This window comes from Ochlerotatus camptorhynchus, unplaced genomic scaffold (assembly GCF_037179485.1).
Source record: "Ochlerotatus camptorhynchus isolate MF236.1 unplaced genomic scaffold, CSIRO-AGI_Acam_v1.1 ptg000150l, whole genome shotgun sequence".
NCBI classification, from domain to species: Eukaryota; Metazoa; Arthropoda; class Insecta; order Diptera; family Culicidae; genus Ochlerotatus; species Ochlerotatus camptorhynchus.
Window position 1 is genome coordinate 607,540 of NW_027040640.1, and position 19,706 is coordinate 627,245.

The following is a 19,706-nucleotide window of genomic DNA, read 5'->3' on the forward strand; positions in this document are numbered from 1 at the left end:
GGCGGACTGTAGTTGCTGCACCAGCTTCTGTATTCGCCGAATTCAACCAAACGTACTTCAGCAAGTTCTCGTCCTACACAGATCTTGCTCGTTGCACAGCATATTGGCTGCGTTATATGAAGCTTCTACGAACACCGCGAATGGAGAGGAATTGCCCAGCGTACCTGTCGTCGGCAGAGCTGAAGGAGGCGGAAAACACCATGGTCCGCTTGGTACAGAAGGAAGTTTTCGAGACAGAATGGAAGGCGTTATCCAAAGAGGAGGCTGTTGTGAGAGGATCGGCGTTGCGGTGGTTCAATCCATTCATATCGACAGATCAACTAATTCGGCTTGGCGGCCGTTTGAAGCATTCCATGGACACGGAAGAAACCAAGCATCCGGTTGTACTGCCAGCACGGCATCTATTCACTCACATGCTGCTACGACACTACCACGAGCGACTGCTACACGCTGGACCACAACTGCTGTTGAGTGTTGTAAGACTTCGCTTCTGGCCGTTAGGAGGAAGGAGTGTGGTGAGGAACATAATCCACAGATGTCAGACGTGCTTTCGCTCGAAACCATCGTCAGTCCAACAACAGATGGGGGATCTACCATCGTCACGAGTCACGGTTTCTCGACCCTTTTCACGGACGGGTGTGGACTACTTTGGTCCAATCTACGTAAGGCTCGCTCCAAGGCATCCGGCAGTCAAAGCCTATGTAGCGATTTTCATTTGTATGAGTACCAAGGCCGTGCACACGGAACTTGTCTCGGATTTGTCAACCGACAGATTTCTTCAGGCACTGAGACGGTTTATCGCCAGGCGAGGGCGGTGTACCGATGTTTTCTCCGACAATAGCACCAACTTTGTCGGTGCACGGAATAAGTTGCAGGACTTCCTCAAGTTGCTCAAGAACAATGAACACCGTGAAGTTGTCACCAGGGAATTAGCCAAGGAAGGAATACAGTGGCACTTCAACCCTCCGAGCATGCCACACTTCGGTGGCCTATGGGAGGCTGCAGTTCGGTCAGCTAAAACCCATTTACTGAAAGTCGTAGGAGAAGCACCAGTATCCCCGGAAGACATGAGTACACTGCTCACTCAAGTTGAAGCATGCCTCAACTCTCGCCCTCTCACTCCCATGTCAGATGATCCGAATAATCTACAGCCGTTAACGCCTGCTCACTTTCTGGTTGGAGAATCACTGCAAGCGTTTCCCGAGCCAGACTTTACGGACGTTCCTCTCCATCGACTCAATCAATAGCAGCTGACCCAGCGAAGGCTGCAAGACTTCTGGAAGCGCTGGCGAAGCAAAATTGTCAATCCAATTTTTGATTTCATAACTTCAACCGTGAATTTCCGGCGACGTTCTGCCATGGATTCCTCACAGCGCACATATTTTCAAAACATTAGGATGAGCGAGGTCATTAAGGCGATGACCGTTGCCAAGTACAACTGTCATTTTGGGGTCATTCTGGAATTCTTCCGGATGGTGCTGGAATCGCTACCGGAAGGCTTCGAGATCGGAGAAGCTCCACTCAAGACGATCGAACTGTTCAAGGATCTGATGCGGAAGGCTTTGGTGTTTCAGAATAGTTTGATCGAAGTTGGGAAGAGGGTGGCATCGTTTTCAGAAGCTGATTGAAAAGATGACCATGAAGGGACTGCTGCCGATTCGGAATGTGATTAGTGGGGAGAGCGAGACCAAGAGAGAGGAAGTGAAGGGAACGTTGAAGATGTTGGTTGATCAATTTGGGGTGAAAAGATTCGTGACGGAGCTGAAATTACAGGCGAAGGAGGTTAAGTGGAATTGTAAGATGTTGATTGGTCAGTTGTTGGGTTGGGGGGCTCCTAAAAGTCGACATCGGTGAGTTGGTTGAATAATAGGTTTAGCTCTCAGAGACGCCCTGGTAACCCAGCGCTTGAATTTGAATATTTATAGGCTTGGCAGAGAAGAAGTAGTTTTATCAGTGGTCGTTTACAATGCATCAGCCAACCGACATTCACTTCCTTGATTCGTTCTTCATCGTAACTGACATCGATTAATTCACCTTCGATGATCACTCGGACCATGTTGGGTAGAATCTTCACCGGTATTTGCTTTCCTATCATCTACAGCGCCCCATCTTTTACAGGTTTTCTCTGGCCGGCACTTCTTTTCGCTAGAGACATCATACTTCTCTCCATATTAAACCGAGTATTGAACCCCACCTCGACCAGGGAAGTCTGATTCCAATTGAAATGCCTACTAGAACGCTGACGCGTCGTCTTTGACTGAGTCGATGGTTTTCGGGAGAAACTCCTCCCGGAAGCGTTCATCAGAATCTGAAAAGCATCTGGACCAGTTTCCTTTGATGATGCACGCTCGCTTCGTCTACCTGTGGTTCAAACGAGTCATCATCATACTCCAATCCAGTAGAAGTTATTGTCCTGTCGGCAAATGGAAATGCTTCCTCCGGAGAACGTTCTCGCTCGAAGCATCGATTCGGTGGCCGAGCCCGTTGCTTATTAGGTTCAGTGTAATCCTTTTCCGATAGAATTTGGGAGCAACGAACCGAGAGTCACGGCAGTTAGGGATCTGGGATAGGATTCAACTGCTTGTTGTTTTGTTTCTTCTAAACAAAACATGTGAACTGTCAAATCAACCGGGTTGCCGAACATAACATTATACAAACAAAAAAATTCAGTCTGATGACACGCTCGGTACTGTCGGCACACGTTAGGCACGCTGAGAAAAAAAGTTGGCGCAAAATACGTGTGTAGTGTGACCAGCGAGTGGGCTACTACTCTGAAGAAAGAAAATGAAGCAGAGCGCGTGGGCTACTGCATGATTGAATGAATTCAAAATGGATCAGAGCGGGTGGGCTACTTTTTCAAAAATCATAAGAAAGTGATAATAATCACTATGAAGCAGGACGTGTGGGTTACTGTTCTAAAGTATTAGAATGATAAATATTTAAAATAAAAAAATAAAAATAAATGCAGAAACAGTTGGTTCCTGCATACTTGAAAGAAATCAAGAATTGCATATTAAGACCGTTGCTTTTTTTTTCAATTTTAGACAAATCGGTTCGAACGCCGCGTGATCAGAAAAAGAAAGCCAAAGAGATGGCCAGAGAGCTGGCGAATGCAAGGTCTAAGAACGCGGCTCTGGAAAAAGCACTGGAACGTAGTCTTCAAGTGAACACAGAGCTTCAAGCTTCACAGCAAGATGGCGTCAGACAGACGGAACCGGAGGAACAGCCCGAGATTGAATTCGATGTTGACAATGGATTGAGCAGTACGAGACGTGTAACGGGTTCCAGCTTCGAAGAGTGGAAATTCTTATCATCGATGAATCAGCTCTCTGTAGCGTCTATTAATGTCCCGGAATGTAAAGCAACGGACGATGACGGAATTTACCGTCATACATATGAGCAGTGGAAGGACTTGCTGAGTGATTCCCTTAAGCTAGCCGGCATAGAGGACGAAATGACAAAGTGAAGGCTGCTGCCCGTCTGCTCGAGATATTTAGGAACACGAAGTCAGACGCCGAGTCTGTAAACTATTGTTGTGGAAGACAGCCGTGTACTCAACTGCTGCTGATTTGAAGGTGAAATTTGACACAAACTTGAACAGACGTTCAGTTTTTGCGTCTTAAGTGAAAAATGTGTGTTGCTTTGCTCACTTGAGAAGACGTTTGAAACCATCCAAGGTTTGAGCCAGTACACGGCATTCATTCTGATTTCCGAAGAAGTTCAAAAGTTCCGTTGCAAATTAGGCGTGGTTATCACAATAGGGTGGACCTTTTCCTTTTTGGCAGTAAGCCGGGAATGTTCTCAAATAAATTTCATCAGAAGGGGGATCAAGAGATTTCCCTTTTCTTTTGCGTCTAGGTGCCATGGCGGCGGAATAAAGTTTCTCCAAATGGACTTCCAAGCAGATTACTACAAGAATCCGAAGAAAAAATTTCAAAATCGATATTCAAGCGGGATTACCTCGGGTAGGGTTCAAACAAGGATCGAAGAGGAATAGGAATCGAGAAAAAGGAGAAAAAGTCCAAATAGATCCGCACGGCAAGAGAGCACGATGCGGACTGATTAAAATCAGATAAGAATCGGTTTTACACAGCCAAAATAAAACTGGTATTACCATTAAGTGACAATAAGCGTTAGACGGTAAAGGATGTGTTGTTTGTCTCTGAAGTTGAGTATTTGTGGCCTATTGAAGGATTGTACAGAGCTTCTCTTCTGGAATTTATTAAGTGCGTTCTTGTAGAAACATTTGGCATGGCAGTTCCCATATCAATTAACAGAAAGGCGTTCCGATAAGAATGACACCCTTTATAATTGTACAATTACCATCTCGTCTCTTGCTCTTTTCATCCCCATGAAATAAATGCAAAGCAGAATCACAATTAACCCTGCCTCATACGCTCTTATTCCCTATTCCCTCCAGTATCAGCCGGGAGAGGGAGGCAAAGACCATTTGTGAAATTAAAAAGTCACATTCCGTAAGCCGATTTGACGGGTAGACTGCGTGCTCCATTGCCGCTAGAAATAATAGCGACAGTTTAAAAGAAAATTGAAACCTCTGATGAACCTTGAAACAATGCCGCCGACGACGAGGGTGCGCTTCTGTCATAATTGGAATCCTCTAATTTTAATTGTTTAAAAGGTTTCTTTTTCGTTGCAAATTTTTTGAAATGAAAATCTAGATAAAAAAAAAATTGAACCAGGAGCCATCATTCCAAAGATCAACTTCCTTTCAATTACGTTGTTTGAACTGTAGGACAAAACAAAAGTGGGGACAAATTTGAGTCCTTCTACCTTCGAGTGGACTTGATTGACACTGGCTTCACCATTATCCCAAATGTTTTCACCGTTCGTTGTCCCCTTTTGTCAATCGTTCATTTCATTTATTGAACCGACCGGTCTAGTGCAAGATAGGTGTATGTATAGGTGGCACAGTACTCGCGGTCATCTAGTGTTGGTGAGTTATTTGCCTCATGGAAAGTTCACTTTTTTGCCATACACAATGCCAGAAAAAAAAAACGGGTGGATTAGGACAGATTTTGACCTGTTCCATACGACCGGAAGGTTGGTGGTCACAAATGCCTTTCCAAATTTATTTGGCGCGAATAAACACGAGAAGGATTCATTATAGCAAAACTTGACATGTACAATCGTCATAGTCCATTTTAGTAAATACACTAACACTTCTTCCTTGTGTAGCACCTTTACTAATCCATCTAGGGTCTAGTGGTGGTCCTTTCTGGATTGGGAAATGTCCTTTTGTCGGTACAGTGTCCGGCTGTGTAATGCGATTAGGTTTGTTTCACTTAAGGGGAATCCTAATTCGATTTCTCGTTCTGAAGAGGCAAAAGTAATTTGCTTTTTTGTTTGGACGGAAAGGTTCGCAATTGTGCCTATTTTTCTTGAGCCTATTTTTTTTTGTCGCTAAAGGCTCTTTGACGAGTTGTGAATTGGATTTTTTTTTTCGAATGCTTCTTGGAAGCATTTTAGCATAGGAAGCAGATGGCACCTGAAATTGAATCATGATGGGATTTGGGTGGGAGGGGGTGGTTGAGGACAGGCCAAGTTTCAATTGGGACGGGGTATGTATTGCATTTAGTATGAGCTTCCCTTCATTGGTTCGCAGACATAGGCGGGATCGAATCATCAGCTATCACTAATCAAGACAGCTAAATGACAAAGATCAGAACACATGCACACAACGAAGCCTCTGTAAGCCAACAATATCAACCAATATTTAAAATGGTTCAATAATTAAATTAAAGATTACGTTGACACATTTTTCAAATTTCTGTTGCTTATTCCAAGACTGCGAGCGCCGGAAACCACCCCCAAAAGTTTTCAGATTACAGTCAAAAGCAGCACCAATGTGTACCTTACGGTACTGCACGATACTGTTCGACTCGGAGGATGCCAGTCAATCATCTTTTCTATTTTCAATGAATATTCAAATTTTGTATTCATAAATCTTCCAACCAGACAACATCATCTAGTTGAGAATTGTAAATTTTGCAACGGAAGCCACATTATGTAAGGTTCCGTATCTAATTGAATATGCATAACGCACAGCGTTTGATCTCAGTTCTGCAGACGTTCCGAATATATCCGGTTCATTGCATGCCTGAGTGCTCCCCATATCAGCAGAATAATCCACGCACACAAAACCAAAAGTTGGAGTTGCTATAACCTCCTTGCCGTACCGTATCTTCTGGGAATTCATCCATCTGTGTCAATCAATCATCGGATCCGATTGCCATTGTCATCATTACCGATCGCTTTTTCGCTCCTCTCCTGTTGAAGCCCATAAACGGGTGCTGCGATGGCCTATTTCTGGTACTGCTGACAGATGTGACATTAGGGTGCTTCATTTCGTATGTTGCCTAAAGTTCGCTTCAGTTCCGGAGTAGGCTGTGCATTTGATCGAACCTGACGTTTGTTTTTTTCCGTGGAGTTTTTTTTTTATCTATAATCGGTTGCTGATCTGGCCAAAACCAGGCCCAGGAGACAATTTCTAATTCTTCAGTCCCTATTATTTGCCGCTGAGAAGCTGTTCCGAAGACAAGTAGAACCTCCACGAGGCGTCCCATCATTAGTTCCATCAGTCGTTGAGTCGCAGCGTTGAACCTGACTATTGGCCACGAAAAGGCTTGCACATCAAAAATCGACTACATACATCCGAACATAGTTCATGTTGATGTTCGTCAAGCTTCGTCTACAATTTGGACTTCTAAATCAACACATGTCAGGCAGCCTTCAGGTTCAATTGGCTAAATTTGGTGAGTTCGTTCCATTTTGTAAACTTTTATCTTTTCAAATCAGTTACGTTGGGAGATTACCTTTTTGTGGTGCGTTATTGGTATAAGATCTTCCACCGAACCCTAGTCGTGACAACTTCAAACTAGGAATCAGGATTTTTCAGTAATCAAAGGATCGCAATTTAGTCCTTGTTACTTTTTATGACTTGATAATAGTGACAAGACTCGGGTAGTGACCACCGCTGTTATGCATTTCTATATTGTATGCTTCAAATCAAACATATTGCTTACGTTCAAAGATTTCACATAATCCTTTTCCCTTTGTCCTTCTCCTTTTCCTTTCCCTCTTCTCTTTTTAAAAAGCGAGTAATGGCGCTATAGCCATGAGTCATAAAAGGCTAGGACAAAAGTAAGTGCTCGTGTCCCAACCGTCAGAAGAAAATGGAGCATCACTTAACCTTTCTAGCTTTGATGCTTCCAACATCAAAGTTTTCTAAATCATTTTGTCCCTTAAATGCTGCACAGTAGGCCTGGCTGTTTTGATAGGTGTGACGCATCTTCGATGTGAAACACATATCAAATAGACAAGAAAAATTATGGAGGTATATCCATCATTTTCCAGGATGCTTTCAAGAACTAGCTGTGTTGGTGATAGGTTTAATTAGATTTGATTAGATTAGACACATTCAATCCGTTTGCGTTGCGTTGACGTATATTTGACAGTTTGGCAATAGATTTAGATGGTTGACAGCTCTTGGACTATTAGAGTTGGAGGGACATAAGTGACATTTAAAAATCTTCCATAGTAGTCGCCATACAATGTTTGAACCTTTAGCACGATCCCAATTTGCGCACAGACTTGTATTTTTGGGCTATGTAGCGAATTCATTTCTTTGAAGTTCGAAGTAGGCAACGCTTCTCAATTGACGTATTCTTGTTTTGCTGTGTTATTTTGTTCATGTAAGAATATTGTGAATTCAGCATTGGATTCTACCGCACGGCGAATGAGAACGGCTCAATTTTGAGTTTAGTTCACTCATAATCGCCAAAAGTGCAGGAACTCAGCGATGAGTTAATTTGCCTCATGTTTTCCCAGGATTTTCCAGGGAAAAATTCCCGAATTCGAGAAAAGTAAAGCTTGGATTCACTCAGTCTATTGGTACTACTCCGAGACTGAATAAAATTTTCGTCAATTTCTTCATTTTCCGGCAGATTTTTTAGGTTTTCCACAGGAAACCATGAGAAAAATTTTACTCACCGCTGAGTTCCTGCACTTTTGGCGATTATGAGTGAACTAAACTCAAATTTGAGTCGTTCTCATTCGCCGTGCGGTTATTTTTTGACAGTTTTCATTACGTGGGGGTGATTCATTCAAGACCAAATTTACTCATGAATCACCCTTTTCAATTGATATCAAAACAAAAACATTGAATCAAACAAAAACAAAAAATTGTAACAACCTAGAATTAAAGGACTCAAATCTCGAACCTACAAAAGATTGGCTGATTGCACGTAAGTTAAATGATTTTTTGCTTTAAAGATGTGAGCACAAAGATTACAAAGACTCTCAACATTTTACTTTTCAGCATGGAAACCTCTAACATGGAAAGCGAAAGCAGTGAACCAACAGGTTCGAAGAAGAGAAAGGTGGATTCTGACCAAGATCCGGGCCCATTCGCGGACATTGAATTTCCTGACCTGATTGTCTGGCACCGGTTTTGAAGACAGCGAGTCGAATAAAAGTGGTTCCTCATCAACTCACCAAAAGGAAAACAATGGATCTCAGCTGAATATGACTGTCAATATTACTGTTGGTCAGTTCAAGAACAAGCAATTTCATTTCAACGGTGTGTTTTACATTCGGTTGTTCAGATCACAGCATTTGGCAGATCCGGTTGCTTCGAAGGATATGTACGGGAATTCTGTGTCAAGTTTGTTGACGTGCATCTGGGAAACAGCCAGGGAATATGTTGCTCGGGAAATAGTGGTCGAGCATAGTGATAATCAGATGGTTTGCTAAGGCTGTGAACCATTTGCTGAGTTAAATTTAACTCGTGGTCAAAAGTGACACTTCGCAAGTTATTTTCCATGTTCGAAAATCCCCGTTTTCGACCAGTTTTCGAGCCACGGTTGCCACAAATTTAACTTCTTGTCTGTCAGAAATAACCATGCCTGGATATCAGTAACTTTCCATCTGTCAAATTTTAACCAAAAGTTAAAAAATTCGCCAGTGGTTCAGAGCCTAAGAACAATCCAGATTAAATTGCATTGGACAGATTTGTGCTGTTGAAGCACGAAAAAAATAAGAAATTTTATAATATGGATGACATTTGGCACAACAACAAGCTGCTGACTCATTGGAGAGGTAAACATATTCAGGTCCATGTGTTCAAACACTCCTCCTCCATTGCAACGCTACCCATGTGTAGGGATACCATATCAAAAACTTGAAAAGGAGGACATTTCGGTTTAGGTTTAGAGGTAAAGGAGGACAATGTTTCCTTTTCTCGACATTAAAGGAGGACAATGAATTTTTATCAATTGAGATAGTTCATAACTTGTAGTCGTTATCAATTCAATTCATCTGAAAAATGCATCCAAATAGCCTTCATAATTTATTTTTAATACTAGAAAATGATCTAATCCAGCTGTTCTGCATGAAAACTACAACTTTACAGCTTTAAACCGTCCCAACTTTTATGATGTACAAAAATCAGGATACATGCCATCGCTGATTGGAACCAACATGAAAAGGAACATCTAAGCAACCTGTCAATTTTACCATTGATTCAGCAAAAAACTTTAAACCAATACCCTAGAACCAGAGCGTCAAGGTCCAAGCGCAATGACAGCGGAAGCGGAACGGCAGCGGCAGCGGAAAAGCCCGATCTGAGTTAGCCTACTTGTCGGAATGAAAACTAGTTAGAATCGAATCGACTTCGGTTAGGCATCTTGATGGCATTTGTGACAAATGTCAAACTTTCCGTTTCCGTTCCGCTTTCGCCCACATTGCGTTTGGACCTTCAAAATCAAACACATGTTGGATTGCTGTGTTTCATTTGGTGAATTTTCACTTAAATTTTAAAGATGCGAAATTTTCAAATAACCCTGGTATTTCATCAGACTTATTTTTGACAGACAAGCAATCCATTTTGACAAAAACCTGCCCGAAAATCGGCCAAAAAACACGAGAGGAATTTTTGAACATTATTATATATTTTCGAAATTTCAACATTACATGAAAACTCCTAAATTGTAACACAGTCTAAGGCTCTAACACCACTATCAAGTAGATGATTGTTTTCCCTATTTGATGGTAGTGTTAGTATGCGTAGGCGAACTACCAGTTACGCCAAATCGACGATCAAATGCATTGTTTAGAAAAGCTGATACGTCCCTTCGAAAACTGTTCCGATGCAATGAACCATAACACATGCGGGAGGGAATCGCCGTGGAAAACGATCTTGGGATGACACTGGAAGTGCCCTTGACGATTCCCTTGGATGGAAGGATCTTTGGTGGTGGACTGTATTTTCGGATGATCGGTTCGATGGAAAGAACACTTTTGCTAAACTAACTTAACTACATTTATTGCTCTTTGCTCTAGTGTACACACTTTGAAGGTTGAATTAATACTGATCTCGTTTTGTACTGTTCTCCCTCGCACGGTAGGGATTCGATAGTATTGAGCGTCGCTGTTCGTAGTGTTGCCGTAGAAATAGGATTGGGTGCTACCTCACTTCAGTCCTTCAGGGAACGGACGGAACAAAAACCTAATCGAAATTTGGTGAATTTTCACTTAAATTTGTTACTTCGAAACTAAATTATAATGTTAGAAATTCTCTCTGTTGTTGATCATCCGAATTTCGAGGAATTGTTTGTCAAAATTGATCACTGATCGGTCAGAAATAGCTCTGGTAGAATAGCAGGTTTATTTAATAAATTTCATGTGTCAAATTAAAGTGAAAATTCTATATATACAAGCTGAGGTTGCGACATAATTAAACAAATATTCTCAGCAAACAACGCTCTTGAAAATAATTTTATAAATATGTAACGGGAAAAAATGCAATTATTTAAAAGGAGGACATTTTCGGGCAAAAAGAGGACGTAGAAAAAATATTGAAAAAGGAGGACATGTCCTCCTTAAGGATACCATATGGTAACCCTACCCATGTGGGAGAAGGCCAGCAAACTACTACTGCACCCAGAACGCATGGATAAAGCTGGGGCTCCAGCAACGGAGGAAGTTTTTGACTGTGTCCTTGAATTGAAAGAGATTTTTGGGAACACGGTGGGCAAATTTTGTTCTTGGCAACCAGCAGACCAACGTACAAGGTTGATGAGAGAAGCGCCGCCGGATGAATATCTCCACTTGTTTCGTGCTGCTCCAAATTCTGAAGCAAATCAGCTTAAAGTTACGCGTCAAGGATTGCAAGTGACTTACAATATTACAGACGGAATTTTAGCAACAGTAAGTGGCTTGTGTACAATAGCAATGAGTATGAATCAAATCCTCACTGCCTCAAGACACAGGTGAGTTCTTCCCGCTCATTGTTGGATGCAATGCAAGATTCCTTACCACCGGAGGAAACTGAATTCAGCAAGAAGTTGGCGTCTCTTGTTACGGACATGCCTGACATCGACCATGCTGACTAAGCAAGCAAACTGAATTAGTGATTATGATTTATCTTCCTTCAATAAAGAATAGATTGATTGGTTTTATTTCAATTTTGAGTTGTGTTTATTGTGATTTATGTTCCTAATTTGATTCTACCTAATTAATTTAATAACTATTGACTTAGTTGAGGAAGTCCAACTGAAGGGTCGAATATCCCTCCCGACGAGAACCCACACTTTTGAAAAAGACCTGTGCATTTGTAGGACATGAATTTAGTTAGGGCGGCACCAACAGTTACAGAAAGTGGAGTTGTGTCATGTTCCCTATAGCTACGTTTCAAGAAACACTTCACCAACCCGAACACAACCTCGATCGGATTATAGAAGGGGCAGTAAGCTGGCAAGAATATTGGAATAATATCTATTGATCTTAAATACATCACAATATTCTTGTTCCCTCCCCTTGGCTAGTTTTTAACCTGGACGTTGGTGGGTGGGCCTAATCTTATGCTTCATAGTGGAGCGTTGGAGACGGTTGGTTTAGGTCCGGCATATTTGGCTCATGCCGTGACAGAATAGCGTCATGAGCATGCGATGAGGATTACTGAGCTTACCCTCTCTGATGAACCATTGCATAAGAGAACCAAAGTTCTAGCCTGAAGTGATAGTATCACACTTGTTACTCCTTTAGTTGAAAGCCGCGTTTTTTTTTTTTTTTTTTAACTCTTTATTTGTTCCAAATTCAAAATAAATTACATTTCATTTTTAACCTAGGTGCTCCAGTTACTACAGTAACTTACCAGCCTTAATTGTTATGATATATATCTAAGTGTTTTTACATTGTTCCTGTCTTGGCAATTCAGTATTTTAAACAGGTTTTTTAAACCTGCATGTCAGTATAACAATTGATAGCTTAAAACTAAATAACTAAAACTAAATCTTATCTAAGTATAAAGGGAATTAATCGTTGCAATTGAGGATTGTAACGATTTTTGCCGGAAATTATTAATTATTTTGTTGGACATTTGTGCTAAAGTCTCAACATTCGAAATTCTATGTACTTCGGTAGTACTGTACCAGGGAGGCAACTTCAAAATCATCTTCAGAATTTTGTTCTGAATCCTTTGAAGTGCTTTTTTCCTGGTAGTGCAACAACTAGACCATATTGGCACAGCGTAAAGCATGGCCGGTCTAAAAACTTGTTTAAATATTAGAAGTTTATTCGTCAGGCAAAGTTTGGATTTCCTGTTAATAAGAGGATACAAACATTTTATATATTTGTTACATTTGGCTTGAATGCCCTCAATGTGATCTTTAAAAGTTAATTTATGGTCAAGTATTAATCCAAGATATTTCACTTGGTTTGACCAGGAAATTGGAACTCCGTTCATAGTGACTATGTGACTACTACTAGGTTTCAAAAAGGAAGCCCTGGGCTTATGTGGAAATATTATAAGTTGAGTTTTGGAAGCGTTGGGAGAAATCTTCCATTTTTGTAAATAAGAAGAGAAAATATCTAAACTTTTCTGAAGTCTGCTGCAAATAACACGAAGACTTCTTCCTTTAGCGGAAATGCCTGTGTCATCAGCGAACAAAGATTTGTGGCAACCCTGAGGCAAATCAGGGAGGTCCGAAGTAAAAATGTTATACAATATAGGCCCAAGAATGCTACCCTGAGGAACTCCTGCTCTAACAGGTAGTCGATTAGATTTGGAATTTTGATAATTTACCTGCAGAGTTCTGTCAGTTAAATAATTTTGAACTAATTTCATAATGTAAAGTGGAAAATCAAACTTTTTCAATTTAGCAATCAAACCTTCATGCCAAACACTGTCGAATGCTTTTTCTATGTCTAGAAGAGCAACTCCAGTTGAGTGGCCTTCAGATTTGTTTGAACGAATTAAATTGGTAACTCTCAAGAGTTGATGAGTAGTTGAATGCCCATGGCGAAATCCAAACTGCTCATCTGCAAAAATTGAGTTCGTATTGATGTGAAGCATCATTCTATTCAAAATAATCTTTTCAAAAAGTTTACTTATTGAAGAAAGCAAACTTATTGGACGGTAGCTAGAAGCTTCAGCTGGATTTTTATCCGGCTTCAAAATTGGAACAACTTTTGCATTTTTCCATTTATCAGGAAAGTATGCCAAATGGAAACATCTGTTAAATAATTTTACCAAGAAAGACAAGGTACTCTCTGGGAGTTTTTTGATGAGGATGTAGAAAATTCCATCATCACCTGGAGCTTTCATATTTTGAAACTTTTTAGTTATAGACCTTACTTCGTCCAAATCAGTCCCCCAAGAATCATCAAAAATATTTTCCCGAGAGAAAATATTCAGATAATCCCGAGCAACCTGATTCTCAATAGGACTAGTAAGACCCAAACTGAAATTATGGGAACTCTCGAATTGCTTAGCAAGTTTCTGAGCTTTTTCCAAATTTGTGATCAAAATTTTACCACCTTCTTTAAGCGCTGGAATTGGCTTTTGAGGTTTTTTCAAAATTTTTGTGAGTTTCCAAAAGGGTTTGGAACTCGGGTCTAATTTAGAAACATTATTTTCAAAAGTTTTGTTCCTCAGGGCAGAGAATCGCTTTTTAATTTGTTTTTGCAATTCCCGCCAGATAACTTTCATGGCAGGATCGCGTGTTCTTTGAAATTGTCTCCTACGGACATTTTTAAGACGGATCAAGAGCTGAAGATCATCGTCTATTATAATTGAATCGAATTTAACCTCGCATTTTGGTACTGAGGCAGCTCTTGCTTCAACTATAGAAGTAGTCAGAGATTCAAGAGCATAATTAATTTCATCTTTGGTTTGCAAAGGAATGTTTGGATCGAAGTTATATTCCATAAATGTTCGATATTGCTCCCAATCAGCCCTATGGTAATTGAAAGTAAAGCTGTTGGGATTAGAAATTATTTCTTGGGATATTTCAAAAGTTACTGGAAGGTGATCAGAACCGAAGTCAGCATGGGTAACCAATTGGCTACAAAGATGACATGAATCAGTTAAGACCAAATCAATAGTTGAGGGATTTCTTGCAGAAGAAAAGCATGTTGGGCTGTTTGGATATTGAATAGTGTAATAACCTGCAGAACAATCATCAAACAGAATATTACCATTGGAATTGCTTTTAACATTATTCCATGAGCGGTGTTTTGCATTAAAATCACCAATAATGAAGAATTTAGACCTATGACGGGTAAGTTTCTGGAGGTCACCCTTGAGAAAATTCTTTTGCTGGCCTACGCATTGGAATGGCAAATAGGCAGCTATAAACGTAAGTTGTCCAAATTTTGTTTCAACAGAAACTCCCAAAGTTTCAAAAACTTTGGTTTCAAATGAAGAAAGAATTTTATGCTTGATTCGTCTATGAATAATGATGGCAACGCCACCACAGGGTCCATCAAGACGATCATTTCTATAAATCAAGTAATTTGCGTCCTTCTTAACCTTATGGTCAGGTTTAAGGAACGTTTCAGTTATAACGGCAATATGCACGTTATGAACTCTCAAAAAATTAAATAGCTCGTCTTCATTATCTTTAAGAGATCGAGCATTCCAATTTAAAATGTTTAATGCTTTAAAATCCATTACTGAATTTTAAAGTCATGACAATATTATTAGCAAATTTTACTCCAGTTTGAATAGCATCAAACATGGAGTTAGATTTAAGCATATCAGAAATCATGTCAATTAATGAATTCTGTAAAAATTCCATTTTAGGGGCAGTAATGCTTCCTAAGTCAAAATTGTCAAAATTTCCGTTAGAACGTTGGTTAGTATTTTGATTTCTACCCGGTGCAATAGCAGCATAGGTAGCTCCATTACCTCGCTGAACATTGTTAGCAGCGAGGGGAGTAGGTACAGATGAAACATTTGAAGCAGGGGTGATATTTGTACCTACGGGTACGAATGTAGAATTTGTTCCTCGCTGACCGTTGTTAACAGCAGAGGAATTTGTACCTGGTCGGAAACGTGCAGCGTTTCCTACCTGTCGGTTAGAACGAGATTGTAGGATCGCTTTGCGAGTCTTACATTCCCAAAAATTGGATTTGTGGTTTTCACCACAATTTGAACATTTAAATTTCTTAGGATCTTCCTTCACAGGACAGTCGTCCTTTGCGTGAGAGGAATCACCACAATTCATGCATTTAGCTGGCATGTAGCAATTTTTAGTTCCGTGACCCCATCCCTGGCACTTACGGCACTGAGTGAGGTTTTGGAAATTTCCTCCAGTCTTCCTGAAGTGTTCCCACTTCACTCGGACATGAAGCATAAGGCTAGCTTTTTCTAAGGCCTTAAGGTTGTTTAATTCACTAGACTTGAAGTGAACTAAATAAAAATCATTAGAAATCCCGTTGCGCGAATCGCCAGGACGGGATTTCATTTTCATTTTGATTACTTGGAGTGGCACAACTCCAAGTAATTTTGCCAGTTCATCTTTGATCTGATCCAGGGATTCACCACTGGCCAGTCCTTTCATGACAACCTTGAACACACGTTCAGTTTTGGTGTCGTAAGTAAAAAAATTGTGCTTCTTCTCAGTAAGATACTTGAGAAGACATTTAAATCCGTCCAAGGTTTCAGCCAATACACGGCATTCACCCCGACGTCCAATTTGTAGTGAAAACTTAACTTTCACGAAATTCAAAAGTTCCATGCGAAGAGCATGGAAATCGGTAGTGGTTATCACAATAGGGGGAATCTTTTCCTTCTTGGCATTAAGCCGGGAAAGTTTACTAGAATTTTTCTTGGATGATGGATCATTCTCATCATCCGTGAGCAAATCAAATTGATTACTCAAATTAATTTCTTCAGAAGGGGGGTCAAGAGTTTGCCCCTTTCTTTTGCGTTTAGGCGCCATGGCGGCAGTAAATTTTTTTATCCAAATCGACTTCCAAGCAGATTACTATAAGAATCTGAAGGATCGAAGAGGAATTTTCCAAATCGATATCCAAGAAGGATTACCTCGGGTAGGGTCCAAACAAGGATCGAAGAGGAATAAGAGGAGTTGAACAAGGTAGAAAATTTTTACAGGTTGAGCACTGAAAAGTGCTGTTTAAATTTGTTGTAGCTTTAGGTAGTAGTAACACTTCCTTAAGCAAAAAGCAAATAGATCCGCACGGCAAGAGAGCACGATGCGGACTGATTGAAAGCCGCGTTGTAATACGCTTACGTATAGGCACTGACGTTGGGTGCGATACTGGCGGGTTTTGCCGCAAATCACTCTTATTTTATTTATTTTTACGCAGATAGATTTATTTGGGTTTGCAAGGGAATTATAATATTGAAATATTTCAGAAAGTGCCCAACAGTGCTCCTTCTACTTGCGTCACAAGCTTTCGTTGTTGTTTTTATTGAGGTATTACTCAGGGAACAATGTTAAACACCATTTTTGTACATGGTATTGCAACTAATCTTATATGTGCTTCATTTTGATTTGGGATAAGTGTTTGAACTATGGCTCGGGATTTCCACTGTGGCGTGCTTCTATTGTGACATAACCATACGTATTTTTGTGGTGCGACATAGTGGAAACGTGTGAGCGTAGTTGAAGCATATACCCTATGTAATTTAAAAATCAGCTAGGAAACTAACTTCAAAGTGAAGCATTTTAGTCACTTGAAGGTGTCACCTGGAACGAACTAATATATATTAAATATAGGTCAAAGTCAAAAACAACTTGAAACACGTTAAATTTTAGATTACATTCACAAGTGTAGGTACTTAATAAAGCATGGTAGGTAGATTAGAGATTTCAATTATTTATTAAATTAGACTAGAGATATCATAATCATCAAACGAACTTAAATAAGAAAATTTAGACGGCCTAGTAGGATTAACAGAAGAGTTAGGATGCGGAGGGTCCGCTTAGGGAGGCAACTAGCCTTTAAAGCAACTGGCAACTAGCCTTTTCATGTATTGTTTGTTCATTTTGATTATTGCTTTAAAATATCAATTTGGTATATATGTGAAAGGATGAATCAGTGGGAGATAGATTTTCGGATTCTTTACATTTAGCATCACTATGTGTCATTTCTTCAAAACCCCCAATAACTGGCCTCTTCAATCCCTTCCTTTTCCCATGGCGTTCAAGTGGTCCGCATAGACTATTCAGCCATTACCCGTCCTTTATCCTCGGCTTTGGATTGACTTGCGCTCCCATTGCCCCACCAAACGCTGCAAAATAAAAATGAAATACATCACAATATTCTTGTTGCAATGAATACGTGCCCTATCCATTATCCATACCGAGTGTTTTCCAGGATATTTATTAAAATTTCCACTAGCCATTTTAGAACAACAATCGAAAAATTTCTTTCTATTGAAAGTACCCTACGTTTCAAAAGATTCAATTACTCCCGATTGACAACACGATTTCGAAGCATTTAGCGGTTGTCAAAGGAAACTTCATCCAAAAATACCAGCTGCTCTAGTGCACTGGAAGCACTTCAGCTCATTGGAGAATCGCAAAACATCTTTCTGACGAATTTGAACAGCTCTTCTCTCCAAAGCTTTTCATGACATGCCGTAAGCATGTAGAATGTTGCATACGGAAGCAGCACTGATAGACACACCAAAATGTTCGACAAATAGTTGGCGTGCTGCATATAAATACAGCACAGGTCGTCTGTTGTACAAATACAGGATCCATTGTTGCTTCGTGTCATCAAACTTAGGGTACACTGCTGTCCTCTTTATTCTGGATAATGATCCATCTCGTTTGTCGGTAGTAATCCACGATGAATCAGTCGTTTTCGATTTATGACAAAGTGTGACAAGATGAGAGCGAGATAAGCCCAAAAAATAATAGTCGTACAAGCAGTAATATTTCGTGTTAGTGGTAGCCTGCTTGTTCCGAACGTTTCTTACTATCACATTATTCATGTTACGCCTGATCGAAGACAACAAATCAAGAAGACTGGCAACTCTTCCATTTTCTCATACGAACACTATGAGACAGGTACAATCGTGGCATCTGCCGTTCAAAGGTAAATGCTTTGAACGAATTCGATAGCAAAGATTTCATCCTCAGAAGAAGGGTTTGCGTATTTGCTCATTTTTCTATGCGTTGCTTCCACCTTCACTCAAGCGCAGCGCCATTGTATCTGTCGCTTGGATTCTGGCAAAGTTGCCAGTCTTCTTGATTTGTTATCTTCGGCCTGATGCTAGCTGAAAAATTAAACATAAATTCAATAATCACATCGTTTACATTAACTATTCCTGCTAACCACTTGCTACATTGTTTTTCACGTTTTTATTTTTATTTAGAATTCTCTACATTTTTTTTAAATAAAGCACGATAGAAATTGTAAAGTCATCTTGACAGCACGATGACAGAACAGGTTGACAAATCTTCGACCAATTTTTTTTATCGATGATTTTTAAACCGCTGATTTCAATTCGTCGGGTCCAGTTTACAAATCAACGCACAATAAATTCAAATTTAATATAATCAATAATGTGAAGCGGAATTGTAAAAATGGTGCAGTGAAATTAAAAGTGGATTGCGTGACGGTGATCAAATGGAGTTCCACTCTTTTCATCTTCTTCTTCTTCTTCTTCGTAGAATTTCAAGCTTATTGCATATCGCATATTAGCTTATTGCGTGCTCTCAACTTAGTGTTCTAGATGCACTTCGAATTGAGAGCTTTCGATGCCTGTATCATGTTTGCATTAGTATAAATATGTGGCAAGTACAATTATACCCTATGCCCAGCATGGTCTTGCTTTATAGCTGCGTCTGAGCTAAGGAAGTCCCATTCCTTTCAATTGCTGGCGAAAAGTGGAGTTCGGGAAGACAGCAGTTTGTTCCAGTCAGTGCTGACGTACAGCTTAAACAAAACAATCAATTAACTGATGCTCACCAAATACGCGTCAATCGAGAATTGCACTTCTGCTTGATTGAAAGTTACAATACATTATCAGTGGTTTAGTAGCATCGATAATTTAGTAGCATCGATAATTTATTACTCAGTGTTCATTCGGCTGTCGACAGGAGCAGGCCACTCTCGATGTTTGTCACGCGATCGTCTGTTTACTCGGCAGGAACCATTGTGTGGTCCTCCTCATTGTTCTTCATCAATAGTTCTTTCGGTCGATGCGTCGTAGATTTTGGAGAGCAACCGTTTAGTGTTGAGTGTGTGAGTGCTGACCACGTTTTGCGTCCATTTCTGTAATGGATGCGCTCTGCTATCCGTTGGCGATACTGCCACACAATGAAACCACTGGAAGTGGCTCCCGTTCTGATGGAAGAGGCTTATTGGATAGCGAAGGATGAAGTGTTTATTGTGTTGTACCTTTTGGCTATAGTTTTAAGATTTAT

At 40.2% G+C, this 19,706-nt stretch overlaps 2 protein-coding genes across 2 annotated transcripts in view; one reads left to right on the forward strand and one right to left on the reverse strand.

Moving 5' to 3' along the window:
• The window catches only part of sNPF-R (short neuropeptide F receptor), a 437,511-nt gene that overhangs the window by 227,344 nt on the left and 190,461 nt on the right, over positions 1–19,706 (reverse strand). The window lies entirely within an intron of this gene.
• LOC135701096 (uncharacterized) lies at positions 141–1,247 on the forward strand. Its single transcript, XM_065221804.1, has one exon. It carries the CDS (start codon positions 141–143, stop codon positions 1,245–1,247), a length of 1,107 nt encoding a protein of 368 aa, XP_065077876.1.

Excerpts from the sequence above, each read along its gene's own strand:
- LOC135701096 (XM_065221804.1), top strand. The coding sequence starts at position 141 with ATGGAGAGGAATTGCCCAGCGTACCTGTCGTCGGCAGAGCTGAAGGAG.